The 20,183-nt window shown below is 41.7% G+C and overlaps 2 protein-coding genes across 5 annotated transcripts in view; both read left to right on the top strand.

Moving 5' to 3' along the window:
* Nucleotides 1–53: 53 nt before the first annotated feature.
* On the top strand, nucleotides 54–5,998 carry klhl30 (kelch-like family member 30). The gene is made up of 8 exons (XM_044362432.1): nucleotides 54–431; nucleotides 1,075–1,913; nucleotides 2,009–2,204; nucleotides 2,752–2,838; nucleotides 3,574–3,729; nucleotides 4,017–4,205; nucleotides 5,122–5,267; nucleotides 5,396–5,998. The coding sequence occupies exons 2-8, from the start codon at nucleotides 1,140–1,142 to the stop codon at nucleotides 5,642–5,644; spliced, it is 1,797 nt and encodes a 598-aa protein (XP_044218367.1). The 5' UTR covers nucleotides 54–431; nucleotides 1,075–1,139; the 3' UTR covers nucleotides 5,645–5,998.
* A 98-nt stretch (nucleotides 5,999–6,096) lies between these two features.
* crocc2 (ciliary rootlet coiled-coil, rootletin family member 2) overlaps nucleotides 6,097–20,183 on the top strand; it is a 34,471-nt gene continuing 20,384 nt past the window's right edge. For all 4 annotated transcript variants that reach the window (XM_044362406.1, XM_044362405.1, XM_044362408.1 and 1 more), the window contains exons 1-8: nucleotides 6,097–6,460; nucleotides 7,668–7,821; nucleotides 7,952–8,067; nucleotides 16,568–16,720; nucleotides 16,805–16,888; nucleotides 17,738–17,841; nucleotides 18,968–19,112; nucleotides 19,567–19,673. In XM_044362406.1, the coding sequence (XP_044218341.1) occupies nucleotides 6,404–6,460; nucleotides 7,668–7,821; nucleotides 7,952–8,067; nucleotides 16,568–16,720; nucleotides 16,805–16,888; nucleotides 17,738–17,841; nucleotides 18,968–19,112; nucleotides 19,567–19,673 (920 nt within the window). In that variant the 5' untranslated portion in view covers nucleotides 6,097–6,403. The remainder of the gene's footprint in view (nucleotides 6,461–7,667; nucleotides 7,822–7,951; nucleotides 8,068–16,567; nucleotides 16,721–16,804; nucleotides 16,889–17,737; nucleotides 17,842–18,967; nucleotides 19,113–19,566; nucleotides 19,674–20,183) is intronic.

Below are 20,183 nucleotides of genomic sequence, written 5' to 3'. Positions count from 1 at the left end.
GATCTACAGTATGATCTGACAAGAAGGGAACCAGTTTTAACAATATTACAAAATAAACCATTACACAGTGAATGTGTAATGTAATTTCTTGTAGGGCTGTCATTGATTATTTTTTATTACTTCTCCTTTGATTTCTTAGCTTTTCTACGTCATTTATCTCCTTAGCTGGCTTCCAGGCCTGTTGAGAAAACATAAAGTATGTGCCTGAAACAGCAGCTGCAGGTCCCATGCTTGTTGTTTGGAATCTGACTTGAGCACGGCTTCACTGTCAGTCCTAAAAATAACTGAGTGAACGACAGGCAGCCCGTCCCAGTGACTTGGCAAAAGCTTTTCGCCATGCTACCCGCTCCATGTTGATCTAACCAGCTGCTCAGCTACAAACAGCTTTTTACTGGAAGGATGAGCCATTATTTCCTTCCTCTGCTTCTGTGGTGAGTTTGTTGTTGATTCTTTATTTAATTTCACAGTATTCGATGACAGGAAATGTAATTTATTGTTGGCTTTTGGAAGAGATGAGAGTCATACTGTTGTGTCATACTAACCATGCGCCAAAGCTACTTTGTTGTCCTTGTAACAACACAGTGATGCAACACTTAAGAAGACAGGGGACTTATTGTTCAAGATACACTGTATGATTTTACTGTTCAATGAGAGACACTAAATCATAGAGGTTGATGAGGAGAAACTGATTTCTAACTAAGTTCTAAACTTGAGGGACTCAAAATTTCTCTTCAGCTCCTTTAGGAGGCTTTTTGCACCATAGTACCAAAACACATTCTATTTTACTGTTTGTAAGTGGGAAAATCAAATAAAAGTATTTCACTATAAATCACCTTTTTGTGAACAACAAATTACACTTCTCCTGCAAACCTAGATTTGTCCCAAGTTGCAGTTGATGCAGTTGCATCAGAATGTCTTCCAAATAAAATATCTTGTTATTTGAGCTGGATATTTTAAATAATTTTGTATCACATGTAGAAGGTATTGCTGATCTTCTGTGGTATATAAACATGGTTTTTAAGGTTTTTAGAATTATTTATTATGTACATTTATGTATTTTTTCTACACTTGCAGGTAATTCCTGTTGTTGTCCGTCCTTGCTCAAAAGAAGATTTCTCATTTTATAACTAAAGTTGACAATGGTGCGTAATGTGGATGACCTGGACTTCTGCCTGTCCTCCCATCCTCAGAGCATCCTGGAGGGCTTGCGCTCCCTCTGCTCTCACCCCAAACTAGTCGATGTAACTTTGTGTGCGGGCGGCCGGGACTTCCCCTGTCACCGTGGGGTGCTGGCCCTCTGCAGTACGTACTTCCGCTGCATGTTCTCAGGGGACTTTATGGAGAGCATAGCAGCGCGTGTGGAGCTTCATGATATCGATCCGGATATCCTCAGCTGCTTGCTGGACTTTGCATACACAGGCAAACTGACCATCAACCAGAGTAATGTGGAGGGGCTGATCTGTACCTCCAGCCAGCTGCAGTTCCAGACAGTGAGAACCGTGTGCAGCAGGTACCTCCAGCACCAGATTGATGCAACCAACTGCCTGGGAATCCTGGAGTTTGGGGAGATCCACGGCTGCCCAGAGGTGGTGGCCAAAGCGTGGGCCTTCCTCCTGGAGAACTTTGAGGCTGTACAACAAGGGGAGGAGTTTCTGCTATTAGAAAAAGACAGGCTGATTACCTGCCTGTGTGATGAAAGACTACAAATCCGGTCAGAGTGCACCCGTGTGGAGGCCATCCTGAAGTGGGTTGGGCACTACAAGGAGTCTCGGCTCTGTCACCTCCCTGAACTCCTGACCCTGTCCCGTCTCCCTCTACTCAGCCTGGACTACCTGGCTGACAACCTGCTGAAGGACAGCCTGGTTCAGGCCTCTCCCAGCTGCAGGGAGGTTGTGGAAAAAATTCACAAAGAGGTTAGTGAGTTCACACTTTCTCCTGGCCACACGTCTTCTTTCTATTATTTGAGTAGACTTCCAAAAACCCATCACATGACTTTTACTATTTTTAGAAAATGGATTTGGCACCAGAATACATGGACCGAGTCAACTCTCAGAGTCCACAACCAAACCTGCAAGAGGTGCTGTTCGTAATGGGAGGCCGTTCATTGGATGACTCAGACGACGACTCTGATGAGGATGAGGACAGAGATCCCAGACTGCAAAGATTGCTGCCCAGGAATTGTGCCTTCTATAATACAAAGACAAGTACAAACACTCTATATCCTTATTTAAAAAGTTCAAGTTTGTTTAAGTTCAAAATCCATTTCACAACAGAAATTTGTTGGGAAATGTCTGTCTGATTCCTCGAAACAGTTTGGCAGATGTCTCACAGGTCATTAAATGTAGTGCTGACAGAAAAACTGCTCTGCAGGAATGTGGTCTGGATGTGACAAAATTGGATCATCATCTCAGTTCCTCAAATGAGCGTTTTATTGTGCAGAGTTGGAAGAAGGCACCCGTGTCCATGTTTTTAATATGGCATGTTAAGGAAGAATTCTAAGATTTCTGGTTTCATGTTGAGGCATGACAACTCTGACCACAATATTGGAGGATGTGCCAGAAAAGTTACATTTCGTGACTGTTTCAGGCCAGTGAGCAATAGCCTAACTTTGTCTTGCTTTCACTTAAATGGTCCTGATTTCACTGGTGTAGATCTGTCATCTGCACACTGTATTTGTGAAAACTTTTACCATGTTTCCCTCTCTTTCTGAATGATGGTCAAACATAATCTCCCTTTTCTTTTTCTCTGCAGAACAGTGGCATGAGCTCCCTAATTTCCCCAACCCTAACAAGTGGGGTTACTCCATGGTCTCTTTGAACAACGATGTGTATGTCACAGGTGGGTTAAGCATGTATAACCCTTTAAAGGACGGGTTCACAGTTTTTCAAGTCTCTTAGAACAACAATCAGGTGCCCAAATCAACATTGAAACAGGTTTCTCTTGACTAATCACTCTTCCTGTTCATACTGGCCATTAGAAGATCCCTTCATAATGCACTTTCAATGTAAGTGATGGAGGCCAAAATCCACAGTCCTCCTCCTGATTTCTTTCAATGTTACAGTCTTTTTAGTGCCTCTTTTTGTTACTATCCTTTCACTGCAGCTCAACAAGGAAACACGAGGAAACACAAAGAGGGAATTTGATGCTAAAAAGACTGTAAATGGAGCAGATATCTACTTGATATGACTAACTCAGACTGCTGAAGCCTCATATAAGCTTCAGGTAAACTTTTAATTACATTTTGGCATAAAATGACTGTGTGGACACGCTGTGCATTTTGCCCCCATCACTTACATTGAAAGTGTGTTTGAAGGGGATCTTTTAATAGCCAGTATGAACAGGAGGAATGATTACAGTGAGGAAAACCTCTTTCAGTGCTGTTAAGGGCACCTGACTGTTGTTTAAAGACAGTCTTGAAAAATTGTGAACCTATGCTTTAAAACATAGAAACTTTTTGGGGCAAAAGGCAAAGAAGTAATGATAAACAGTTCTGAGCAGAACTCATCAGTTTTTATTGCGAGGAATGCAAAACATTGTCAGACTTTTGACAAAGTGCTTCTGTCTGTCTGACAGGAGGCTCGCGGGGTTCGAATACCAACACCTGGTCGACCACAGAGACCTGGAAGTACATCACAAGAGAGGGGAGGTGGGTTACTGTGGCACCCATGCTCCGGCCTCGGACTAACCACACGTCGGCAACGCTCAACGGGGAGATTTACGTCATCGGAGGTAAGAAAATAAATACAGTCCTGCCTGTGGTGCCTTAAACCTGCAGTGCAATGGAAAACTGATAAATTTCTGCAGCTTATCTGCCCTTACCTCTGCTCCTCTGAGGTGATCTTTTTAAAAGAATTTGCTTGTATTTCTCCTTTGTGGGTGAATAGCTTCAAATATGGCCATTTTCTAAGAACAGAGCAGCATTCTATGTGTGTTTGTGCTGCCACTTCTTTTCTTTGTTTACATTTTTGAGAGCGTGATCCAACCTCGTCATTCATTTTTACTTTTTCTTCCTTTAGGCACAACATCAGACCGTGTTGAGGTCGAGCATTATGACCCTTATAATGACACCTGGTCCTTGACGTGCCCTGCATTAAAATATGTGACTAACTTCACCGCCACAGCGTGTCAGGGGAAGCTGTATGTGATTGGCTCATGTGCAGTAAAGTACAATGCTTTGACCATGCAGTGCTACAACCCTGTCATAGGTAAGGATGCTGGAGACACCATGTCACTGCTGTCAGATAAAAACTTCATGTCTCTGAGGTATCAGCTTTTGTTCCACTCAAATCTTTATTGGCAAGAGATTTGCAACATTGGAGTACATTCACGGTATTTTCATCATTCATGCAGTCCTGTTAGTCGACTCATTCATAGCTCCGTTTCCAATTTTGAGTCTTAAATAATGTCCATTTCGCCCATTCTTCTTCTAGTTATGCTTCTTTCAATCTCAAGATAAGTGTCAGTTTTTCATTTAAGAGGATTTCTTCAACAGTTACAAGCTATTCGTCCTGTGTCGGAGGAGCTATTTTTCTCCAATTCTTTGTACTTAATAGTATTTTAACCAAATCTTTTGCTTCCTAGTACAATTTTCTAAGATAAATAACACAATATTGAGCACAACACAATTTATAGGGACTCATTTGTTATAACACTTTACATACTAGTTACAAAAATAGTTATTTTCTGATATTTCCCCCCAAAAAATATGTGGTGTTCTACATCAAATGATCCACACTCTGGCATCTATGTAACTGCTTGCTTTCAACCTTGGGTGTAAAGAAAGAAATTAGATTTTTCCGGGAAAATTCCCTCCATTTCTTTCATATACTGTATAGTATGTGAATTGGTGGATGTGTGATTAATCTTCTACATGTTTAGCTGATGGCTATCTGAAATCTCAGTATCAAGCTGTCTTTCCCATTTTTTCTTTAAATATTTAGTTTAGTTTTCATCCTTAGGGATAAATACTTGATGAAGCAGCTTTGTTTTTTCCAAATTGTCACCTAATATATTGTGTTGGATCATTGTAAAGTTGCTGATTAAGGGACTATTTGTTTTTCTTTTCTCTTTTCTTTTTTTGATCCTGCTATTTCACAAGTGTTTTAACTTTTGTTTTTACAGATAGCTGGATCAGCATATGTTCCCCCTTCATCCCTAAGTACCTGTCCTCCCCTCGTTCAGTCTGTGTGGGCGGAATTATATATCTGCTTGCTGATAACACTAAAAAAGTCTACGCGTATGATCCAGAGGTGAACATGTGGCAGAAGGTGGGTCTAGGGAGGACTGCTGACTAAAATCAAAATAATACATTCAGCTGTATGACCCTAACTTAACAAAAGGACAGCAAAAAGAAAACAGCAAAAAAGTAATTCATGTTGATTTTCCCTCTCTTCAGGTCCAACTCCTGCACATGCTCCATGAGAATGGTGGCCTGGTAACGCTGGATGGGATGCTGTTTGTCACAGGAGGCCATTGGAAAGGCATGGAGGGAGACTATGGGGTGGAGGTGGAGGTGTACAACCGAGCGTCTGACACTTGGGAGGTGGAGTGCTTCCTGCCAAGACTTTGGTTCTACAGCGGGGTGTGCACCATCTTCCTAGACCCATCCCAGTGGCCTGAGCTTTTCCCTATAGATTCAACATAATGACTCACAGAGACATGTTGCTATCATATCTATGTTACCATGCAAATAGTATGTTTATCCAGGGATGTCATCATGCCTTAGAATAGTGTGTTACATGATCCTCAGGTATTCTTGGTTGTTTTTAGTGCCTTGCTCGGCTGCCCAGCAGGTGTTTATTTATACTTTGTATCATGTGTTTGACATCTAAATTACTTCTTGTGTTATTTAATGTACTTGTGAATAATCAAATCTTTGTAGAAATGGTGTGTGGGCTACTGCTTGAGTATTATTATTTTTGTTGTATATCTTTGATTTTCAATGCTGGAATTATGAATAAAAAATGCTGAAATATGGTCAGCTCTATTGGAAAACACAGTTGACTTTGCCACAATGCTTATTGATTATTAACCCATAGGAATCCAGTATCCTAGCTCGTGGCGTCTGCCCTGCCATGGTAACACTCAAGCCAGCATTCTATCTCTACGGCAACGGCCCGGAAGCGCGTGGTCACCTTGGCAACGTCAACTGGGATTAGCTACATGTCTGCAGTCACTCCCAAAGTTTCTTGGAAAAAAGTTTTGTCAGTGATTTTGCTTTACTTTTCTAATTGTTTTAATGACTTGCCTGGTTTGGTCTTTGTTTGACTCAACATTTGACTGCTTTCAATCTGAAAGTTTTATTAGCTCATAGCTAGCTAACGTTAGAGCAACATTTTTGTCTCGTCAGACGAAGCCGGGTATGATTTAACATTTTATTGTTAAAGCTGGGCCTATTTCTGTAATGAGTTCTCAACGGGAGCAAGGTGCGCACTCACCTGGACTGGAGGCTGTGATTCAGGTTGGTAACACAACAGCTGTTGTCCCCTAGTGATGGTTTTCAGCGTCTGACCGGAGAAATGACGACCTGAGATTGGATACACCACCTCTGCTGGGGCACTAACTTCATTGACTTCAGAGCAAACGCTGTATTGTAGCAATTAAACAATGATAGATGAATAAATTATTCTGATTTAACTAAATGCATTTATTCAAGTAGAGTACTTATACAACTTTGAGGTACTGTACTTGTTTATTTTCATTTCATTAGACTTTATACTTCTACTCCACTAGAATTCAGAGGGACATATTGTACTTTTTACTCCACTTGACAGCTTCAGCTGCTAGTTACTTTACAGATTAAGATTTTACGTACACAACATATAATGAGTTTATAAAATATGATGCAGTTATACTTTAAACTATCCAACACTATATAAAATTGTTAGAATTAGCTCCACTTCGACCAACTACAACAGTAAAATGCCACTTACACATTAATGCATCAGTAATGGTAACAGTCACAGGGCCATTTTCTGCATAATAGGTACTTTTCTTTTAATACTAAGTGGATTCTGCTAATAATACTTACATACATTTACTTAAGTGTCATTTTCAATGCAGGACTTAGAAATTACATGTAATGGAGAATTTTTAAGTATTGCAGAATTGCTACTTTATTTAGGTAAAGTATCTGAATACTTCCTCCACCACTGATTGCTGTAGATGATAAGCTAATAATAACAATGCAATAATATAAAATATATAATAATATAAACCTCTGAAAGGGTCAATGCTGCATAATGGCTACTATTATTTTTTATTCTTTCAGTACAGTTTGTTACCAATACTTATATACTAACAACTGATGATTTTTTTTTTCAGAATTGATTAATCAGACAATTACTTCTTTTTTCTTTTTTTTTTTTTTTTGATTAATTGATTAATTGTTTGGTTTATAAAATGTAACATTTATAAATAGCTTATTTGTACTATCAACTGGAACAGATTAATTTTTGGTCACTAAAAACAACTTTTAATATAATTATTTAATTATCAAAATTGTTGCAGATTCATTTCCTGTCAATTGACTGACCAGCTGTTTCAGTTGTTTAAGCAAAAGATCTAAGTCCTCCTTCCTCCACTGTTGTCCTCATAGCCTAACTTTGACTAGTTGGGCCTTTACTGCTCAGCCAAGTGAAGGGTCGATGTGATTTTTGTGATTGTAGAAACTGGAGGAGTCCTTGCTTCACTCTGAGGGCAGCTCAGGAGAGAGGACTTTGACACTCCAACGTGATGGGCAGGAGTCCAGTGTCACGCCTGCGCCTGTCTTCACCCGCATCCGCCAGATCATCACCCGCAACCTGGTCGAGCAGGACGCCGGTAAGGAGGAGAGCTGTAATCCAAACACACAGACAATAGCGTTGAGTTGCCTTGCTAGATATCAGTTATCAATACATCCCATGCGGTGAGACTGACACTTCTGTATGCATGACCTGTTTCCTAATCCCAGGTGAGAGCTCTGAGGTCAGTGAGCCAGAGGAGAGCAGGGCCCTGAGGGAGCAGCTGTCTCCGAGCCAGACGGACCGTGACGAGCTGCAAGTCAAACAGGCCGGTCTCACAGACAGGGTAGGAGTGACACGTTCTTGGGTCAAGGTCAAGCTGTGGAACATTATTTAGATATTTAGCATTTGTTGTACCCATGCCATTAAAGTATTATGTTTGCTCTGCAACAGAAATGGAAAAAACAAAGAACTATGCATAACAAAAGGGATGCACAGGTGATATCCTCAAGGGAAGTCCATCTGATACATATCAGCATCTACTTATCCTTAATTTGAACAACTGTACAGAGGAAATGTAGTCTGCTCATGAACATAATTATGCTACTGTCAACATGTGTAACCACTACGATGACTCGCACTTCATCAGATAGTCTCTCTGAGTAGCCTACTTATTTTGTTCAGGAATTACTAGCTGAGAATGCATTGGCAAACATTGTTTATAATATGTCAGATGTTTGTGCAGTTCTTACAGGAGTTGGAGTATGTACCGTAACACTGTAGATGGGAAATTTGTGCAGTTTTGTTTGGAGATGAGATCAAGAAGGTCAACCACACTAGAGCATTGACTGCAAAAAGCTACATGCGTTTGAAATGGAATATGGTTACAGTAAACATCAGTGTAGCAACGCTCTTTCCAGCAGGGAAAGCCTTTGGGTTCTGAGCAAACAAACAGTGTGGGAAGGTTGAATCAGCTTTGCATGTACTGTAGTGAAAACTGAGTACATACTGCACAGACTAACGATTGAATCGACGTAACTTGGCACAAGCGCGTTTTATGTCATACATTTTTTCTTTTATTAGCAGCTGAGGAACTACAGTTTATAAATTACAGTAAGAACTTTTATAAGCATCCATTGTGTGTGTGTGGGTGAGTCTGGATGCATGTGCGTGTGTGCATGTGTTTATAAGTGTAAATAAGAGAGGGAGGGAGTGGGGTTCATGAAGGGTTTCCTTGTGGTCTGTTCAGGTAGACTCAGACCCCCTATGCTCACGAGGACCGGCGTCTCCCTTCATAGCCCCCCATGGTTGCCCCTCCATGTAGTGGCTGCTGTTTTGGGGGAAAATTGTGAAGGTCACCGGCCTCCTCCCTCGAGACTGTCGAAGAAAAAGCTCATTTTTCACGGTGCACAAAGCAGCCATTTGTGATAACACTGCCCTCATTCTGCTGCTTAAATCTAATGAACTCCCACTGCTTGCTTTACTCTTCGAACTTATTTTAAAACCAAGGCTATAAATATAACCTAATTAGCTTGGCAGATATATATAGCGTATTTATTTTGTTGGTATTTTTAGATGTGTGAAAAGGCGCTAAACATAAAAAAACATAAGCAAGTGTTACTGATATTTGATGCTTGCACCACTGAGTAGCAGTTTGAGGAGTGAAGGTGCAGGGTTAGCACGAGACCTACCTTTTTGTTATTTTACAAAGATCAGAGAAATTATAAAGCGGCTGAATGTTTTATCTTGTAATGGCTCACAAGTCAGGAGGTTCATTACAAGACTCCTGTTGTGACTTGTCTGTTCTAGTGAAAGCTCCTGTCTTCTCCCTACTATTTTTCTGTGCAGAACAGCATGATTGTTTGGCAGCTTTGCTGTTATGTGATGTTAATGCAGTGTGCTAATCAGTGTCCCAGAGCCAAATATACTCCCTTGGCTGTGGCACCCATGTGGAGCTAATGTTCACTCTCACCTACAAATAATCTACTTCCTCGCTTAATATTTAGTGCAGTTGAAGTCATCATACAGTCTATCCCTGCACATATCACATGCAGTATGATCAATTCAATTTGTATCCTCACCTGCTCTTGAGGGAGCAGCTAGACAGTTCAACACCAAATCTTAGGAATTACTGGGCTGTAATTCAATAGTCAAACTGTGTATTAACATAATTGGTTGAAGATGTATTCAGGTCTTTTACTTTTACCAATACAATCATGTAAAAGTCTTGCATTCAAAATCTTACTGAAGTAAAAGTACAGAAGTATTAATAGCAAAAGTATCAAAAGTAAAAGTACTGTTCCTGCAGAGGCATTGCTCCTGTGAATGATATTAGATTGACTAGACTGCTACATAAATTTGTATTAATATTTTGGATTTTTTTTGTGAAATATTGGATAATTTTTGCCTCTTCAGGACTCAAACTGTTTAAATTAAACCATACAGGAGGTTTAGAGGGAAAATCTTACTGGAACTGCTAACAACTCATAGACATCTGAAATGTGACAAGGGGCCTCTATACTAGACACTGTTTTTTGTCTTTTGTATAAAAAGACCAGGTACCACCTTACCCATACAGTGACAACCATCCCACAGTCACACGGTCACAGCTGGAGTATGCCCTTGTGTCAGCTCCAATGGTCAAACTACCAGCTCTCATAACTACTTTCAGGCCAACATGCTCCATACCTTTTTGTGACCAGGTTGATGCAATGTGACCAGGTATTTTTCATTCCAATATGTACCAAGCCAAAGACAAAGAAACTTTGAAACCGGCAGCTTTAAGTCGTTAATCGCTTAGTATTTGTTGCTTAGTAACTCCCCAGCAGATGCAAGATGACAACAGACACCATTTCTGCCATTTGTGCCATAGCAGAGTGCTTTCTGAAATTGTATTGAATCGCTCCACAGTATATAGATGTCACATGGAATAGATAGCTGTGTCTCATGTCAGCTGCAGCAGATCCACCACAGAACGTGTGACAGTTGAGAAGCAAACATAGTTATCCTAAATCCCTATATTTCCCCAGCTATCCTTGAGTCTTTTTGACCTGACAGAAGACCGTTAACACAATACTGGTGAAGTCACACCTGGACTCTGAAAGCCTTCCTCTGTGTCTCTGTTAAGTCACTCAGTGTGATCTCTGGTGACCCCAGCAAATTGCACCTGAACCAGGATAAACCTTGACCCAGTTTGTGAGTTGGACGGCCTCAGGAGGTTGGAGAGCATGTTGGGGTGAATTCTGAACCCTGTGTGTTGCTTTTGGAGCCCTGCCAGTGCGCATTTTCTCAGACGCCGACATCCATACCCCACTGCCTCAACACTTAGCGAGTGGCTGCACAATACTGCAGTGTGGCAGTCAGTTGGATAAAGATAAACTCTTGCTGAATGATTTCTGACACCAACTGCCATTTGCCAGTGCCCTCTGATATCTTGAATCCCCTGGGTTCCCGCATAAGAACCCTGTCAAACATAGTTGAAGCAGATAAAGTCTGTTTTTAGGGATTGTGTTACTGTCCCCTTTTACCCTGCTACCCCCTCTGTTTCCAGTTTGTTTTTCCTCCTGGCAAAAACCCATTCATTTAGGCTGCAGTTTGCATGGAGCGCTGCCAAAAAGTCGGACTCTCTCAACTATCATGAAATTGTAAAAATTAATTGCCTTCCCCAGAGAAAATATGCCTAAAAGCCCATCCCTGCACAGAATTTCTGATGAAAGTATTCCATTAAACCTTTTCAACATTTGACATTAGGCTGCTCATGTTACCTGACTTTAAAGTCAAACATTAAGCACACTTTTCAGTTCTTTTTCACATGTCAAGACTGTCTAATCAGATGTGATGTCTTGAACTGACTGAGTGGGTGTATGTGTGCACAGGTTTTGCATGGCATTGTCCTTGCCGGGGGCATTGTGTTAAGTATTACAAGGCCAGCCACATACTTGTGAGTACACTGTATGTATTCTTAGTTTGGCTGTATTTACACAGATCACTTGTATCCCTGTATGCCATCACAGCAGCTGTCCCCATAACCAAAAAGTTCACTCCACTCACTTACAGCAGCTCCCCCTCCTCACTTCCATTCTCCCTGTTTGTTATCCCACATTGTGTAATTACTGTCAGTGATGATACATAAACAGCTTTCACAATCAGCTGGGGCTCTTTCACAGAGTCAGCACTCAGGGGGTAATGCGAGGGGAAGGGGGGAACGGGTATGTTGTTGAAGTAGGATAGTAAGTTTTGGGCAGCTTGGGGGCGATGGACATCCGCTCCAGCTGTGTTTAGGAATTTGACAGATAGTGCACTCCATTAATTCCCTTTATTAAGCCTCTGGGCCCAGGCCAAGCCAGGGAAAACGATTGCAGCTGTAACCCTTCACATGCTGGCTGGACTGTGCACTCATGGCCAGATGTCGCCCCGAGTGAATCAGAGACACAAAGAGAGACTGAGAATGTGGACTAGTTGCTGGATATGTCTGGAAATGTATCTCTGTATAGATAAACAGGTATGGATCCACAATGCCAGTGCTGTATCTTAAGAGAGGAATAACCTCAAGGCATTTCATAAAAACTCAGCTGAAATATTAGATAAACTGGTGAGTTATCAGATCTCCAAATGTTGTGACATTAGGTCAGCAAGAGAATATTGCAATCATAACATGGTAACTGAAATGGATTGGATTTTGATCTACCACATGAGCAAGGCAGCAAGCTTTGGCCCAAACACCAAAGCCTTCACAAGGGCCTTGAAAATGATTCTCTTGTTGCTTGTTGGCAGATGAATCAAAGCAAGATTATCCCTTGATGTTGTTTGAAATATTCATCAAAAGAGACAATACAAGGAGTGGCACAAATCATAAATATCAAGAAATATAAAAAGCTAATTCAAAGCACATTTTAAGAGGCGGAAAAGTCTTTTACTTTGGAAACATAAGCAGGGCTCAAGAAACAGATACTTGGGAATGAAAAAAAAGAAAAGCAACCATAGCAACCATATGGAGGCATAAAACATACCATGACAAAAAGGCTGTTTTCGTATAAATTGCATCTTGAACATTACTGCTGAATGGCAGTAGATGACCTCAAAGAGTTAGGCTATGTTAGGATTGGGCTCAGCCCACTTTAGGGGGCCGCGGAGGCTGCTCGAGAGTGATTGTACTCTGAGGCAGATCGTAAATAGAAAGGGTGTTCAGTGAGCGCACTTCTGGGCCCCCAGTAAGCCCTATAAGCCCCCGAGTTAGGGCAGATGGAGTTCTGGGATTACTCGCCTCTCTCTTTTGCCTTTTTACAGTCACCAATGGAGGGGTGTGTTGTGAAGAACAATGAGTTCAAGCTCACTTGGAGATGAGGGTGATGAGATGTAATGATGCAAGCAGAGCAATGGAGTAGATGGTGTTGTAGGGGAGTTTAACAAAGGTGGGGGTCTCAGCCCCACCTTCAGCAGACTGTTATGGCGCCCTCTTGGGAGCTTCCTGCATGGAGCATGGTTAATCCAGAGCAGCCCGCGGCCTCCTGCTTTACAGCTGACTGGGGAGAAACCATAAAAAAAGAGTCCTCTCTGTAGTGTGTGGAGCAGGGGCGAGGCACTGGCAAGAAGCCCACACACTGCAGCTATGTATGAAAAAGCGCAAACAACCCTCCTCATCAGGGCAGGGCGGGGACCTGTAGGAGTTGCCAGAGACACCTGGTCACTGAGTGCATAGGAAGGTAGGGAGGGTGGAGTCGGCAGGAGCAGCAGTTGTTGATGGATACCAAACAACACAGGATGCACACAATATGCAAAAAACTCAATTTAACAATTAAACACTTTGTTCATATAAGAACAAATCAAAAATGTGTGTAATTGGCTTGACAATCCAGCTGTAGGTAGTGTGTATATCTCTGCATTTTAGGTAGACCACATAGAGTTCAGGAAATACAACTTCAGGTCAAAATGAGAAAAGTTATTTCCGTGTTTCTGACTAGAGGTTGTGATACAACACTGGACGCAATGAAGGCTTGCAGTTGTGAGTCCCCACTAATGCTGAACAATGGAGGCAGTGGTCCTGTGGCCACAGACCCTTAAAAGCCTCAAAAGCCCAACTTTCATTATGTGTATCATATAAGGTTATTGGGATATAGAGAGCTCCCTGGTAGCCAAATGATTACAGCACATACCACATAACTTCAACATCCCTGGTTTGACTCCGGCTGGAGACCCTTGTTGCATGTCATGCCCCTCTCTCTCCCCCTGTTTCCTATCTAAATGCCCCAAAAACATATCTTTAAAAAAAGAAACATTTGTTGGGTTGTTATTACTGTAAAAGGAAACATGGCACAAACTATTTTAGCAGTTTCATTATTAATGCAGCTATAATCAGTGTTTCTATATTAGCAATGAATTGCTTGATTACTCGTACTGTATGTGACAGGGTCTTGTATGTGAAGCTATGGAGAATTGTCATCTCACTCTGCAGTTCCTCTCAGCTCTATGGAGCTTCATAGCATCTTTCAGCTCATTGTTTTCAACTTTACTGTTTTGGTTCCCTCTAACTGCTCTCATAATGTAATTTTCTGCTACAAAAGGCAGCTGTGTTCAGCTAAAAAGCTCTAAATCCCACTGTACACTACCTCCCAGCACCAAATGGCTCACAGACAAAGTTAGCTTCTAGCTGGTGGACATGGTGGAGATCCACATTTCCCTTTTGTTTGGTACACTCGATACAACACATCAGAATGGGGATTGCATCCTTGCAAGACCAAACTGGACATAATCCCCATACTGACGTGTCATATCTCATTTTCCAAAAAAACAAAATTGAATTCACATTCACCAGGTGCATGGCCAAACAAGTAACTGTTTGCTAACAAGCTAGCCATATCAACTTAAATGGTGATAATATGTCAGTGTTGTGTTCACAGATTGTTTCTGCTGCTGCTAAGTGGCCAAAAAATCTGTTATTGTAGGCTGCATTGTGTTCACTTTGTGCATATTTCTAAATAAATGTTTTAAGATGTGTTTACTTGCAGGTCACAAGACACATACAGTACACAACACAGAGAAAGGTGGTGATGATGCACAAAGGCCATTTTTACATCAGGGCCCCCAGATAGGCTAATCTGGCCATGGTTGCTTCTTCTTGGGCAGAATCTTATTGGTGGCAAATATGTGAGAACAATTTAGCCTTTTGCATTTATGAGTGTAAAATTACAAGGGTGACTTTAATTTATTTGTGAATGTTAAGCATAATATATCTATATTATATACAACATTGTTGTAGTATGGTCTCAGTTGGAGTGTTATCCCACCCCTCCAAATTGTAACAGCATTAGACCCCTTTATAAGACTCTATAGGTACATAGATTGTGCTCACGTGCTGGAATACAGTAAAACTTCTGTGCTATGGCCATGTATTGAAGGTGTGTTCATAAAGTACATGCTTGTTAGTAAGTCAGTGTTATTGCTACAGTTGTGCCAAATACTTGAAAAGATGCATAATCACTAATGCTCCACACACAGCTGTTTCCAGGAGTCCCTTTAAACACAGCTGCTGCAGTTCTGTGTGTTTCAAACACTCCGCCCATGTTGTTCCTCCCTTCTCAGTCCCTAAAGCTGTCACCTCAACAACGGGCAGTAAAAGAAGCTTTTGTGCTCTCCAAGTCCTCAGAGAAAAACACTGAAAGCACAGAGCCAAATGCATGATGGCCGTTAGTGTAGTTTGTAGTATAAAATGCTGAAAAGGGCATTTGAAAATGTGTTAATAATGGTGGCAAAGTGGCTGGGTCCAGTGTTGAACAGTGAGACTATTGTCTTGGCTCTCTTGGAGACTGCTGGAGAGATTAAGCACCCAGAGAAGAGATGAGGTACAGAAGAGAGGAGGGAGGGAATGGGTCGCAGGGTTGATTTGAAGGGCTTGGATGTTGGTTTGGAGTGTGTTGCAGGGGAGGGGGCTCTCTCGCTCTCGCTCCTTTCCTCTCTTTTTAAATGAGAAGTCGGCAAGGGCAGCTGGAGGCACGCAGTGTGTTGTAGTGCTCTAGGGCCATGTGGTTTGTATTAGTGAGGACAGGGTGTCTGGCACCAGGATAGAGAGTGGGTGGTTCAGAGGGAGTTTAGGTTGTGTGAGGTTGAGAGGTTACAGGACATTTGGATTTCAGATATGGGAGAGGATATGAGATTCCACCATGAGAAATGTTTTAGATGCATTTGACAGATGCACAGTCACATACACATAAACATCAACATACAAACAAACTGTACTTGGACACTCTGTAGACTACTGTACCACATCTTTAAATCTAGCCACTGTTTGTCCAACCATCACGCTAAATTAATACTGTGAGTCTCTAGATGTGTCTAGTCAGTCAAATATGGGTCATTATTGGGTTTCTGTTCTCATGGGAAACATATTATGCAGATTTTTAACCTCATCAGTATTGATGTCATTGAATCATGTCATATGAACTACCCATCATGGGTTCTGTAAAGTAAGATGTTACTTTTGGCATGAACACACATTTGCAGAATTCCTCAAAAATGCATTGCACAAACTTCCCATGCATTAACTTCATTTTTTTCTCAAACACAACCCACAGTGGACTATGAAAACTGCTAAGTGACCATTAATCATTGGTATATCAGATTGATAACCATAATAGAATGCAATCCAACATATTTGGTGTGCAGTAAATCCTTGTGACTGGCGGGATGGACATACAGTTCATCCCACAGCCCAGTACAACAACACCACAACAGCCACAAAAATGACCATAGAGTTCAATCAACACCACCATGACGCACTGTCAAAAAAACAAAATGTAATAAGCCAAAGTCTATAAACTAATTTGTTACCTCTGTCCATCCATCTCGATCAGATGCTGATGCTGCAGTCAGCAGTGGACTCAGACCAGGACAGTGTATCACAAGGACCCCTGCATAACAAGGAGAGAGCTTACAGACAAAGACTGCAAGTCTACCAGGAGGCCCAGCAGAAACAGGCCCAACTTGTTCAGAAGCTGCAGACCAAGGTGACTAGAAAGGGAGCTCACAATTCACAACTCTTTAATGGCTCTTTTGGCTCAACTGTGCACTTTATGCTTGTTTTATAACAGGTTCTTCAGTACAAGAAGAGGTGTGGAGAACTAGAAGAGCAGGTGCTGGAGAAGACCTCAGAGTCTGAGAAGATGAGATTGTTGGTATGTCAAAATTGTTGCATCACGTTGATATGGATTTTCCACAAAAAAGTACCTCTACTCCTTCTCTCTGATAAAAAAAAGTCCAGAACCTTTAACTGCTGGATGCAAGATGTCTCCTTCTTCACTGTAAAGTCCAGTCTCATTGTTTGTGCACTGGAGGCTTCAAGTTTCACATCACACTTGTGTAAGTTACATACTGGACCATGACCAGCTGCAAACTAGTTGAAATGTTACAAATCCTGCTACTCCTAAAACTCAGATTTTAAGGTGAGCAGAGAAACTTTCCACTTTCAGCAGCTGAATGTGAAAACAGCCTTTGAGTGGTGTCAAACTCTGCACAAACATCATTCTGCACAGTGAAGCATTGAAGCATAAACATCCAAGTGAAGAAACAATAAGTTTCGTAGAGGGGGACTTAAAACTCTTGTTTGTCCCATGGAAGCAAAATGTTTTTTGTTTAACTTGTTATAATTCATTTAGACATGAGAACTTTGAACCAGAAGAATTTTGTTGCAATATAATCCCTTTCTTTATGCTGATTTGTTTGAATCTAGTTGTTTATGCAAGCAATGAAGATCATTTAACAAGTAAAGAAATCGTGCATATCTGAAAAGTAAAACATGGACTTTTAATGTTGTGAATAAGATTTTGGCTTGTATTTAAATGTATTTTATTCATCCAAATATTATTCTTGGCTGAGTGGCGCCTACAGAGAATTTGTATTAGCAGATTTCCACTGTAATTATGTTTCTTTATAAATATTAGGTAACTGCAAACTTACTACTGCTACCATACACTGAAGTGTTATCAGGATGCCAGTAATGGTGATGTGTGTGTGTGTGTGTTCAGCTGCAGGCCCACCTGGAGTCAGCCCAGCGTCAGCAGCGGGCAGAGCAAGATCTCAACATGGCTGTCCAGAACAAGTCTACTCAGCTGGAGGAGGAGCAGAGGCGGTGAGTGAAGGGCACCTTGAGGTGCAGGTAGCCAGGTTACCCAACCAAAGAAACTTGCTCATATTCTGTATTCCTAAACTATACATATTGGGAGAGTTTTAGAAAGAGCTCACAAAATTTGGAATCAAGAAATCAGAAAACCTACAACAGCAGGGAGTCTCTATTTGGATGCAGCAGTAAATTTATGGGTAAACCTATTAGAAATTTGCTCCCGTTTTTCTTCCTGTTTCTTGTTGAGAAGCAGAAATCAAGCTGAGATATTTCTGAGAAATGTGTGGACCAGAGATATCCCCAGCAGTTTCTTGAGCCTTCCTGCTGTTTCCCTGCTCACTGCCCCTGCTGCAGGGAGAAGGCAGAACCTGCCTTTGGCAGATAATCTCAGCATCCAATTTGTCAGAGAAAATTAGTGGGACTATGTTGGCTCTCTTCTCTAAAGCATTTTAATGATGCTTCACATTAAGTGTGGGCCAAGCTCTGCAGCTGAGGCCAGATTTTAATACCCTATGATTTATACAGTCATGGAACTTTATTTGAAATGCCCATGGCAGAAACTTTGCCAGAACCTGATAATTTTTACTGCCTAAAATGTCATTTACTGCAGAGTTACCAAGCTTTATCCATCTTAAGCACTTTGCAAAGTAAAGATTAAGCCTACAACCATTACTTATATGTTTTTGCTTGTTATCAGGATTACTGAATCCTTCATTCCCTGCGTCTCAGTTCCCTTTAAACTAGATATCATCCCATACATGCAAACATGGATGTGGCCCCCTCTCAGACAGATAAGCATACATAGCAATGTGGCATGCTTTACTGTAACAGGGTGTGTGTTGAGTGTGAGAATGATGTAAAAATTTTTGTAAATGACTCTACAAGTAGATCTGGTTGAAATTAAATCTACTTTGACACAGACGTTATAAAACTGTCACACATGTTCACCCTGTAAGTGCGGTAGGCAAGGGTGGATCTAAAAGCTACAAATCCAAGACTGATATACTGGCTGTATGAATGATGGAGTTTGAGAGCTGTTGGGGGGTCATTGGAAGTTGTAATGACGCTTGTTTGTCAGAGAAGTATAAAAGTTCTTTCAAAGTACTCTCAGTGTCGTAAGGCTTGTTATTTCCAGGTGTGTCAGCCTCAGCCAAGTCAATTCTATGCTACGGGAACAACTGGAGCAGGCAGGCACGGTCAACCAGGGGCTAACGGAGAGCTTGTGGAAGGCCCGCGAAGACATTGAGTTGTGTGATACCCGTCTGCGAAGAGAGCAAGAGGTGAGCAAAACCACAAAAATGAAGTGCTTGAGTCAGAAAAGCAACAGGGAAAGCTCAAGTTTATCCCTCTCTGCACAGAGATTGTGCAATTAAACTCCTGTTGAGTTCACATGGGGTAGGAATTCCATTCATAGCCAGTTTCGTCTATTCACTCTCATTCCCTGTTCATTTCATTGCTATGATTTTTGAGTTGTTGTTTCCTGTGAAAACATTCCAACTGCTGAGGGGGAGGAAAATTTTGTGCAAACAATCTGGCGTTCGTGCTGTAAATGGGCTACATCTGTTGATTCAGGGAAATCCAATTACTTGTATGTGTGCCAGTGTGTGTCCAGGAGTTCCAGTGTTGCATCTGTTTGGGATCACAATAAAATGAGAGGTGCCATCACTTGCTGTAAGCAACCCTTACCACCCACCCTCCAGTTTCTAGTCCTTTATTGTGTGCTTCTCTCTGCAGACGTGCTCCTCCCGGTTGAGTCGTGAACAGGCTCGTGTCAGAGCCCTGTGGCGCCAGGCCGCCTCCCTGCGGAGCACTTTCAGCCAGCTAAGGACTTTCACTGACAGGTGAGCGTGGCGCACTGCCAGAATCCCTCCGGTGACTGAGGATTCCACAAGAACCCCCACCTCTCTTGTGTCTCACACTCACGGCTGCAACCACAATCCATCTCTCTCAGCCAAGGATCAAAGTGGAGTAGGTCAACAGGGTCGCCAGTCTCACTACTCATTGTTTCCTCACTGGGGGGACAGATAGCTTAAGGTGTCTGTGCTCACTGTTGAAATCATCCATCAGCACATAGCTTGAGCCCTGTAAGACTTGGCTTCTATCATGTTCAACCACTGTGAGCAGTACTGAAGAGTAATTTGCTTTAATAGTGATTGCTCAGCTCATAGACGGCTGTGATCATGTCAGAGGCTGTACTGTAACTTAAACTGAAGACACTTCAAAGTGAGCCCTGATCCCAGAGCTTAATCACTACAGACATCTATCCTTTTCAAATACAAAAACAGACTGTTGTTTAATTACACTAATGGCTCACAACTATATGAGTGAAAACAGTATGTCATCTTTTCTTA

The sequence above is a fragment of the Thunnus albacares genome, chromosome 9 (genome assembly GCF_914725855.1).
Source record: "Thunnus albacares chromosome 9, fThuAlb1.1, whole genome shotgun sequence".
NCBI lineage: Eukaryota > Metazoa > Chordata > Actinopteri > Scombriformes > Scombridae > Thunnus > Thunnus albacares.
The sequence above is the reverse complement of the archived record's forward strand: the minus strand, read 5'-3'. Positions and strand labels throughout refer to the sequence as shown.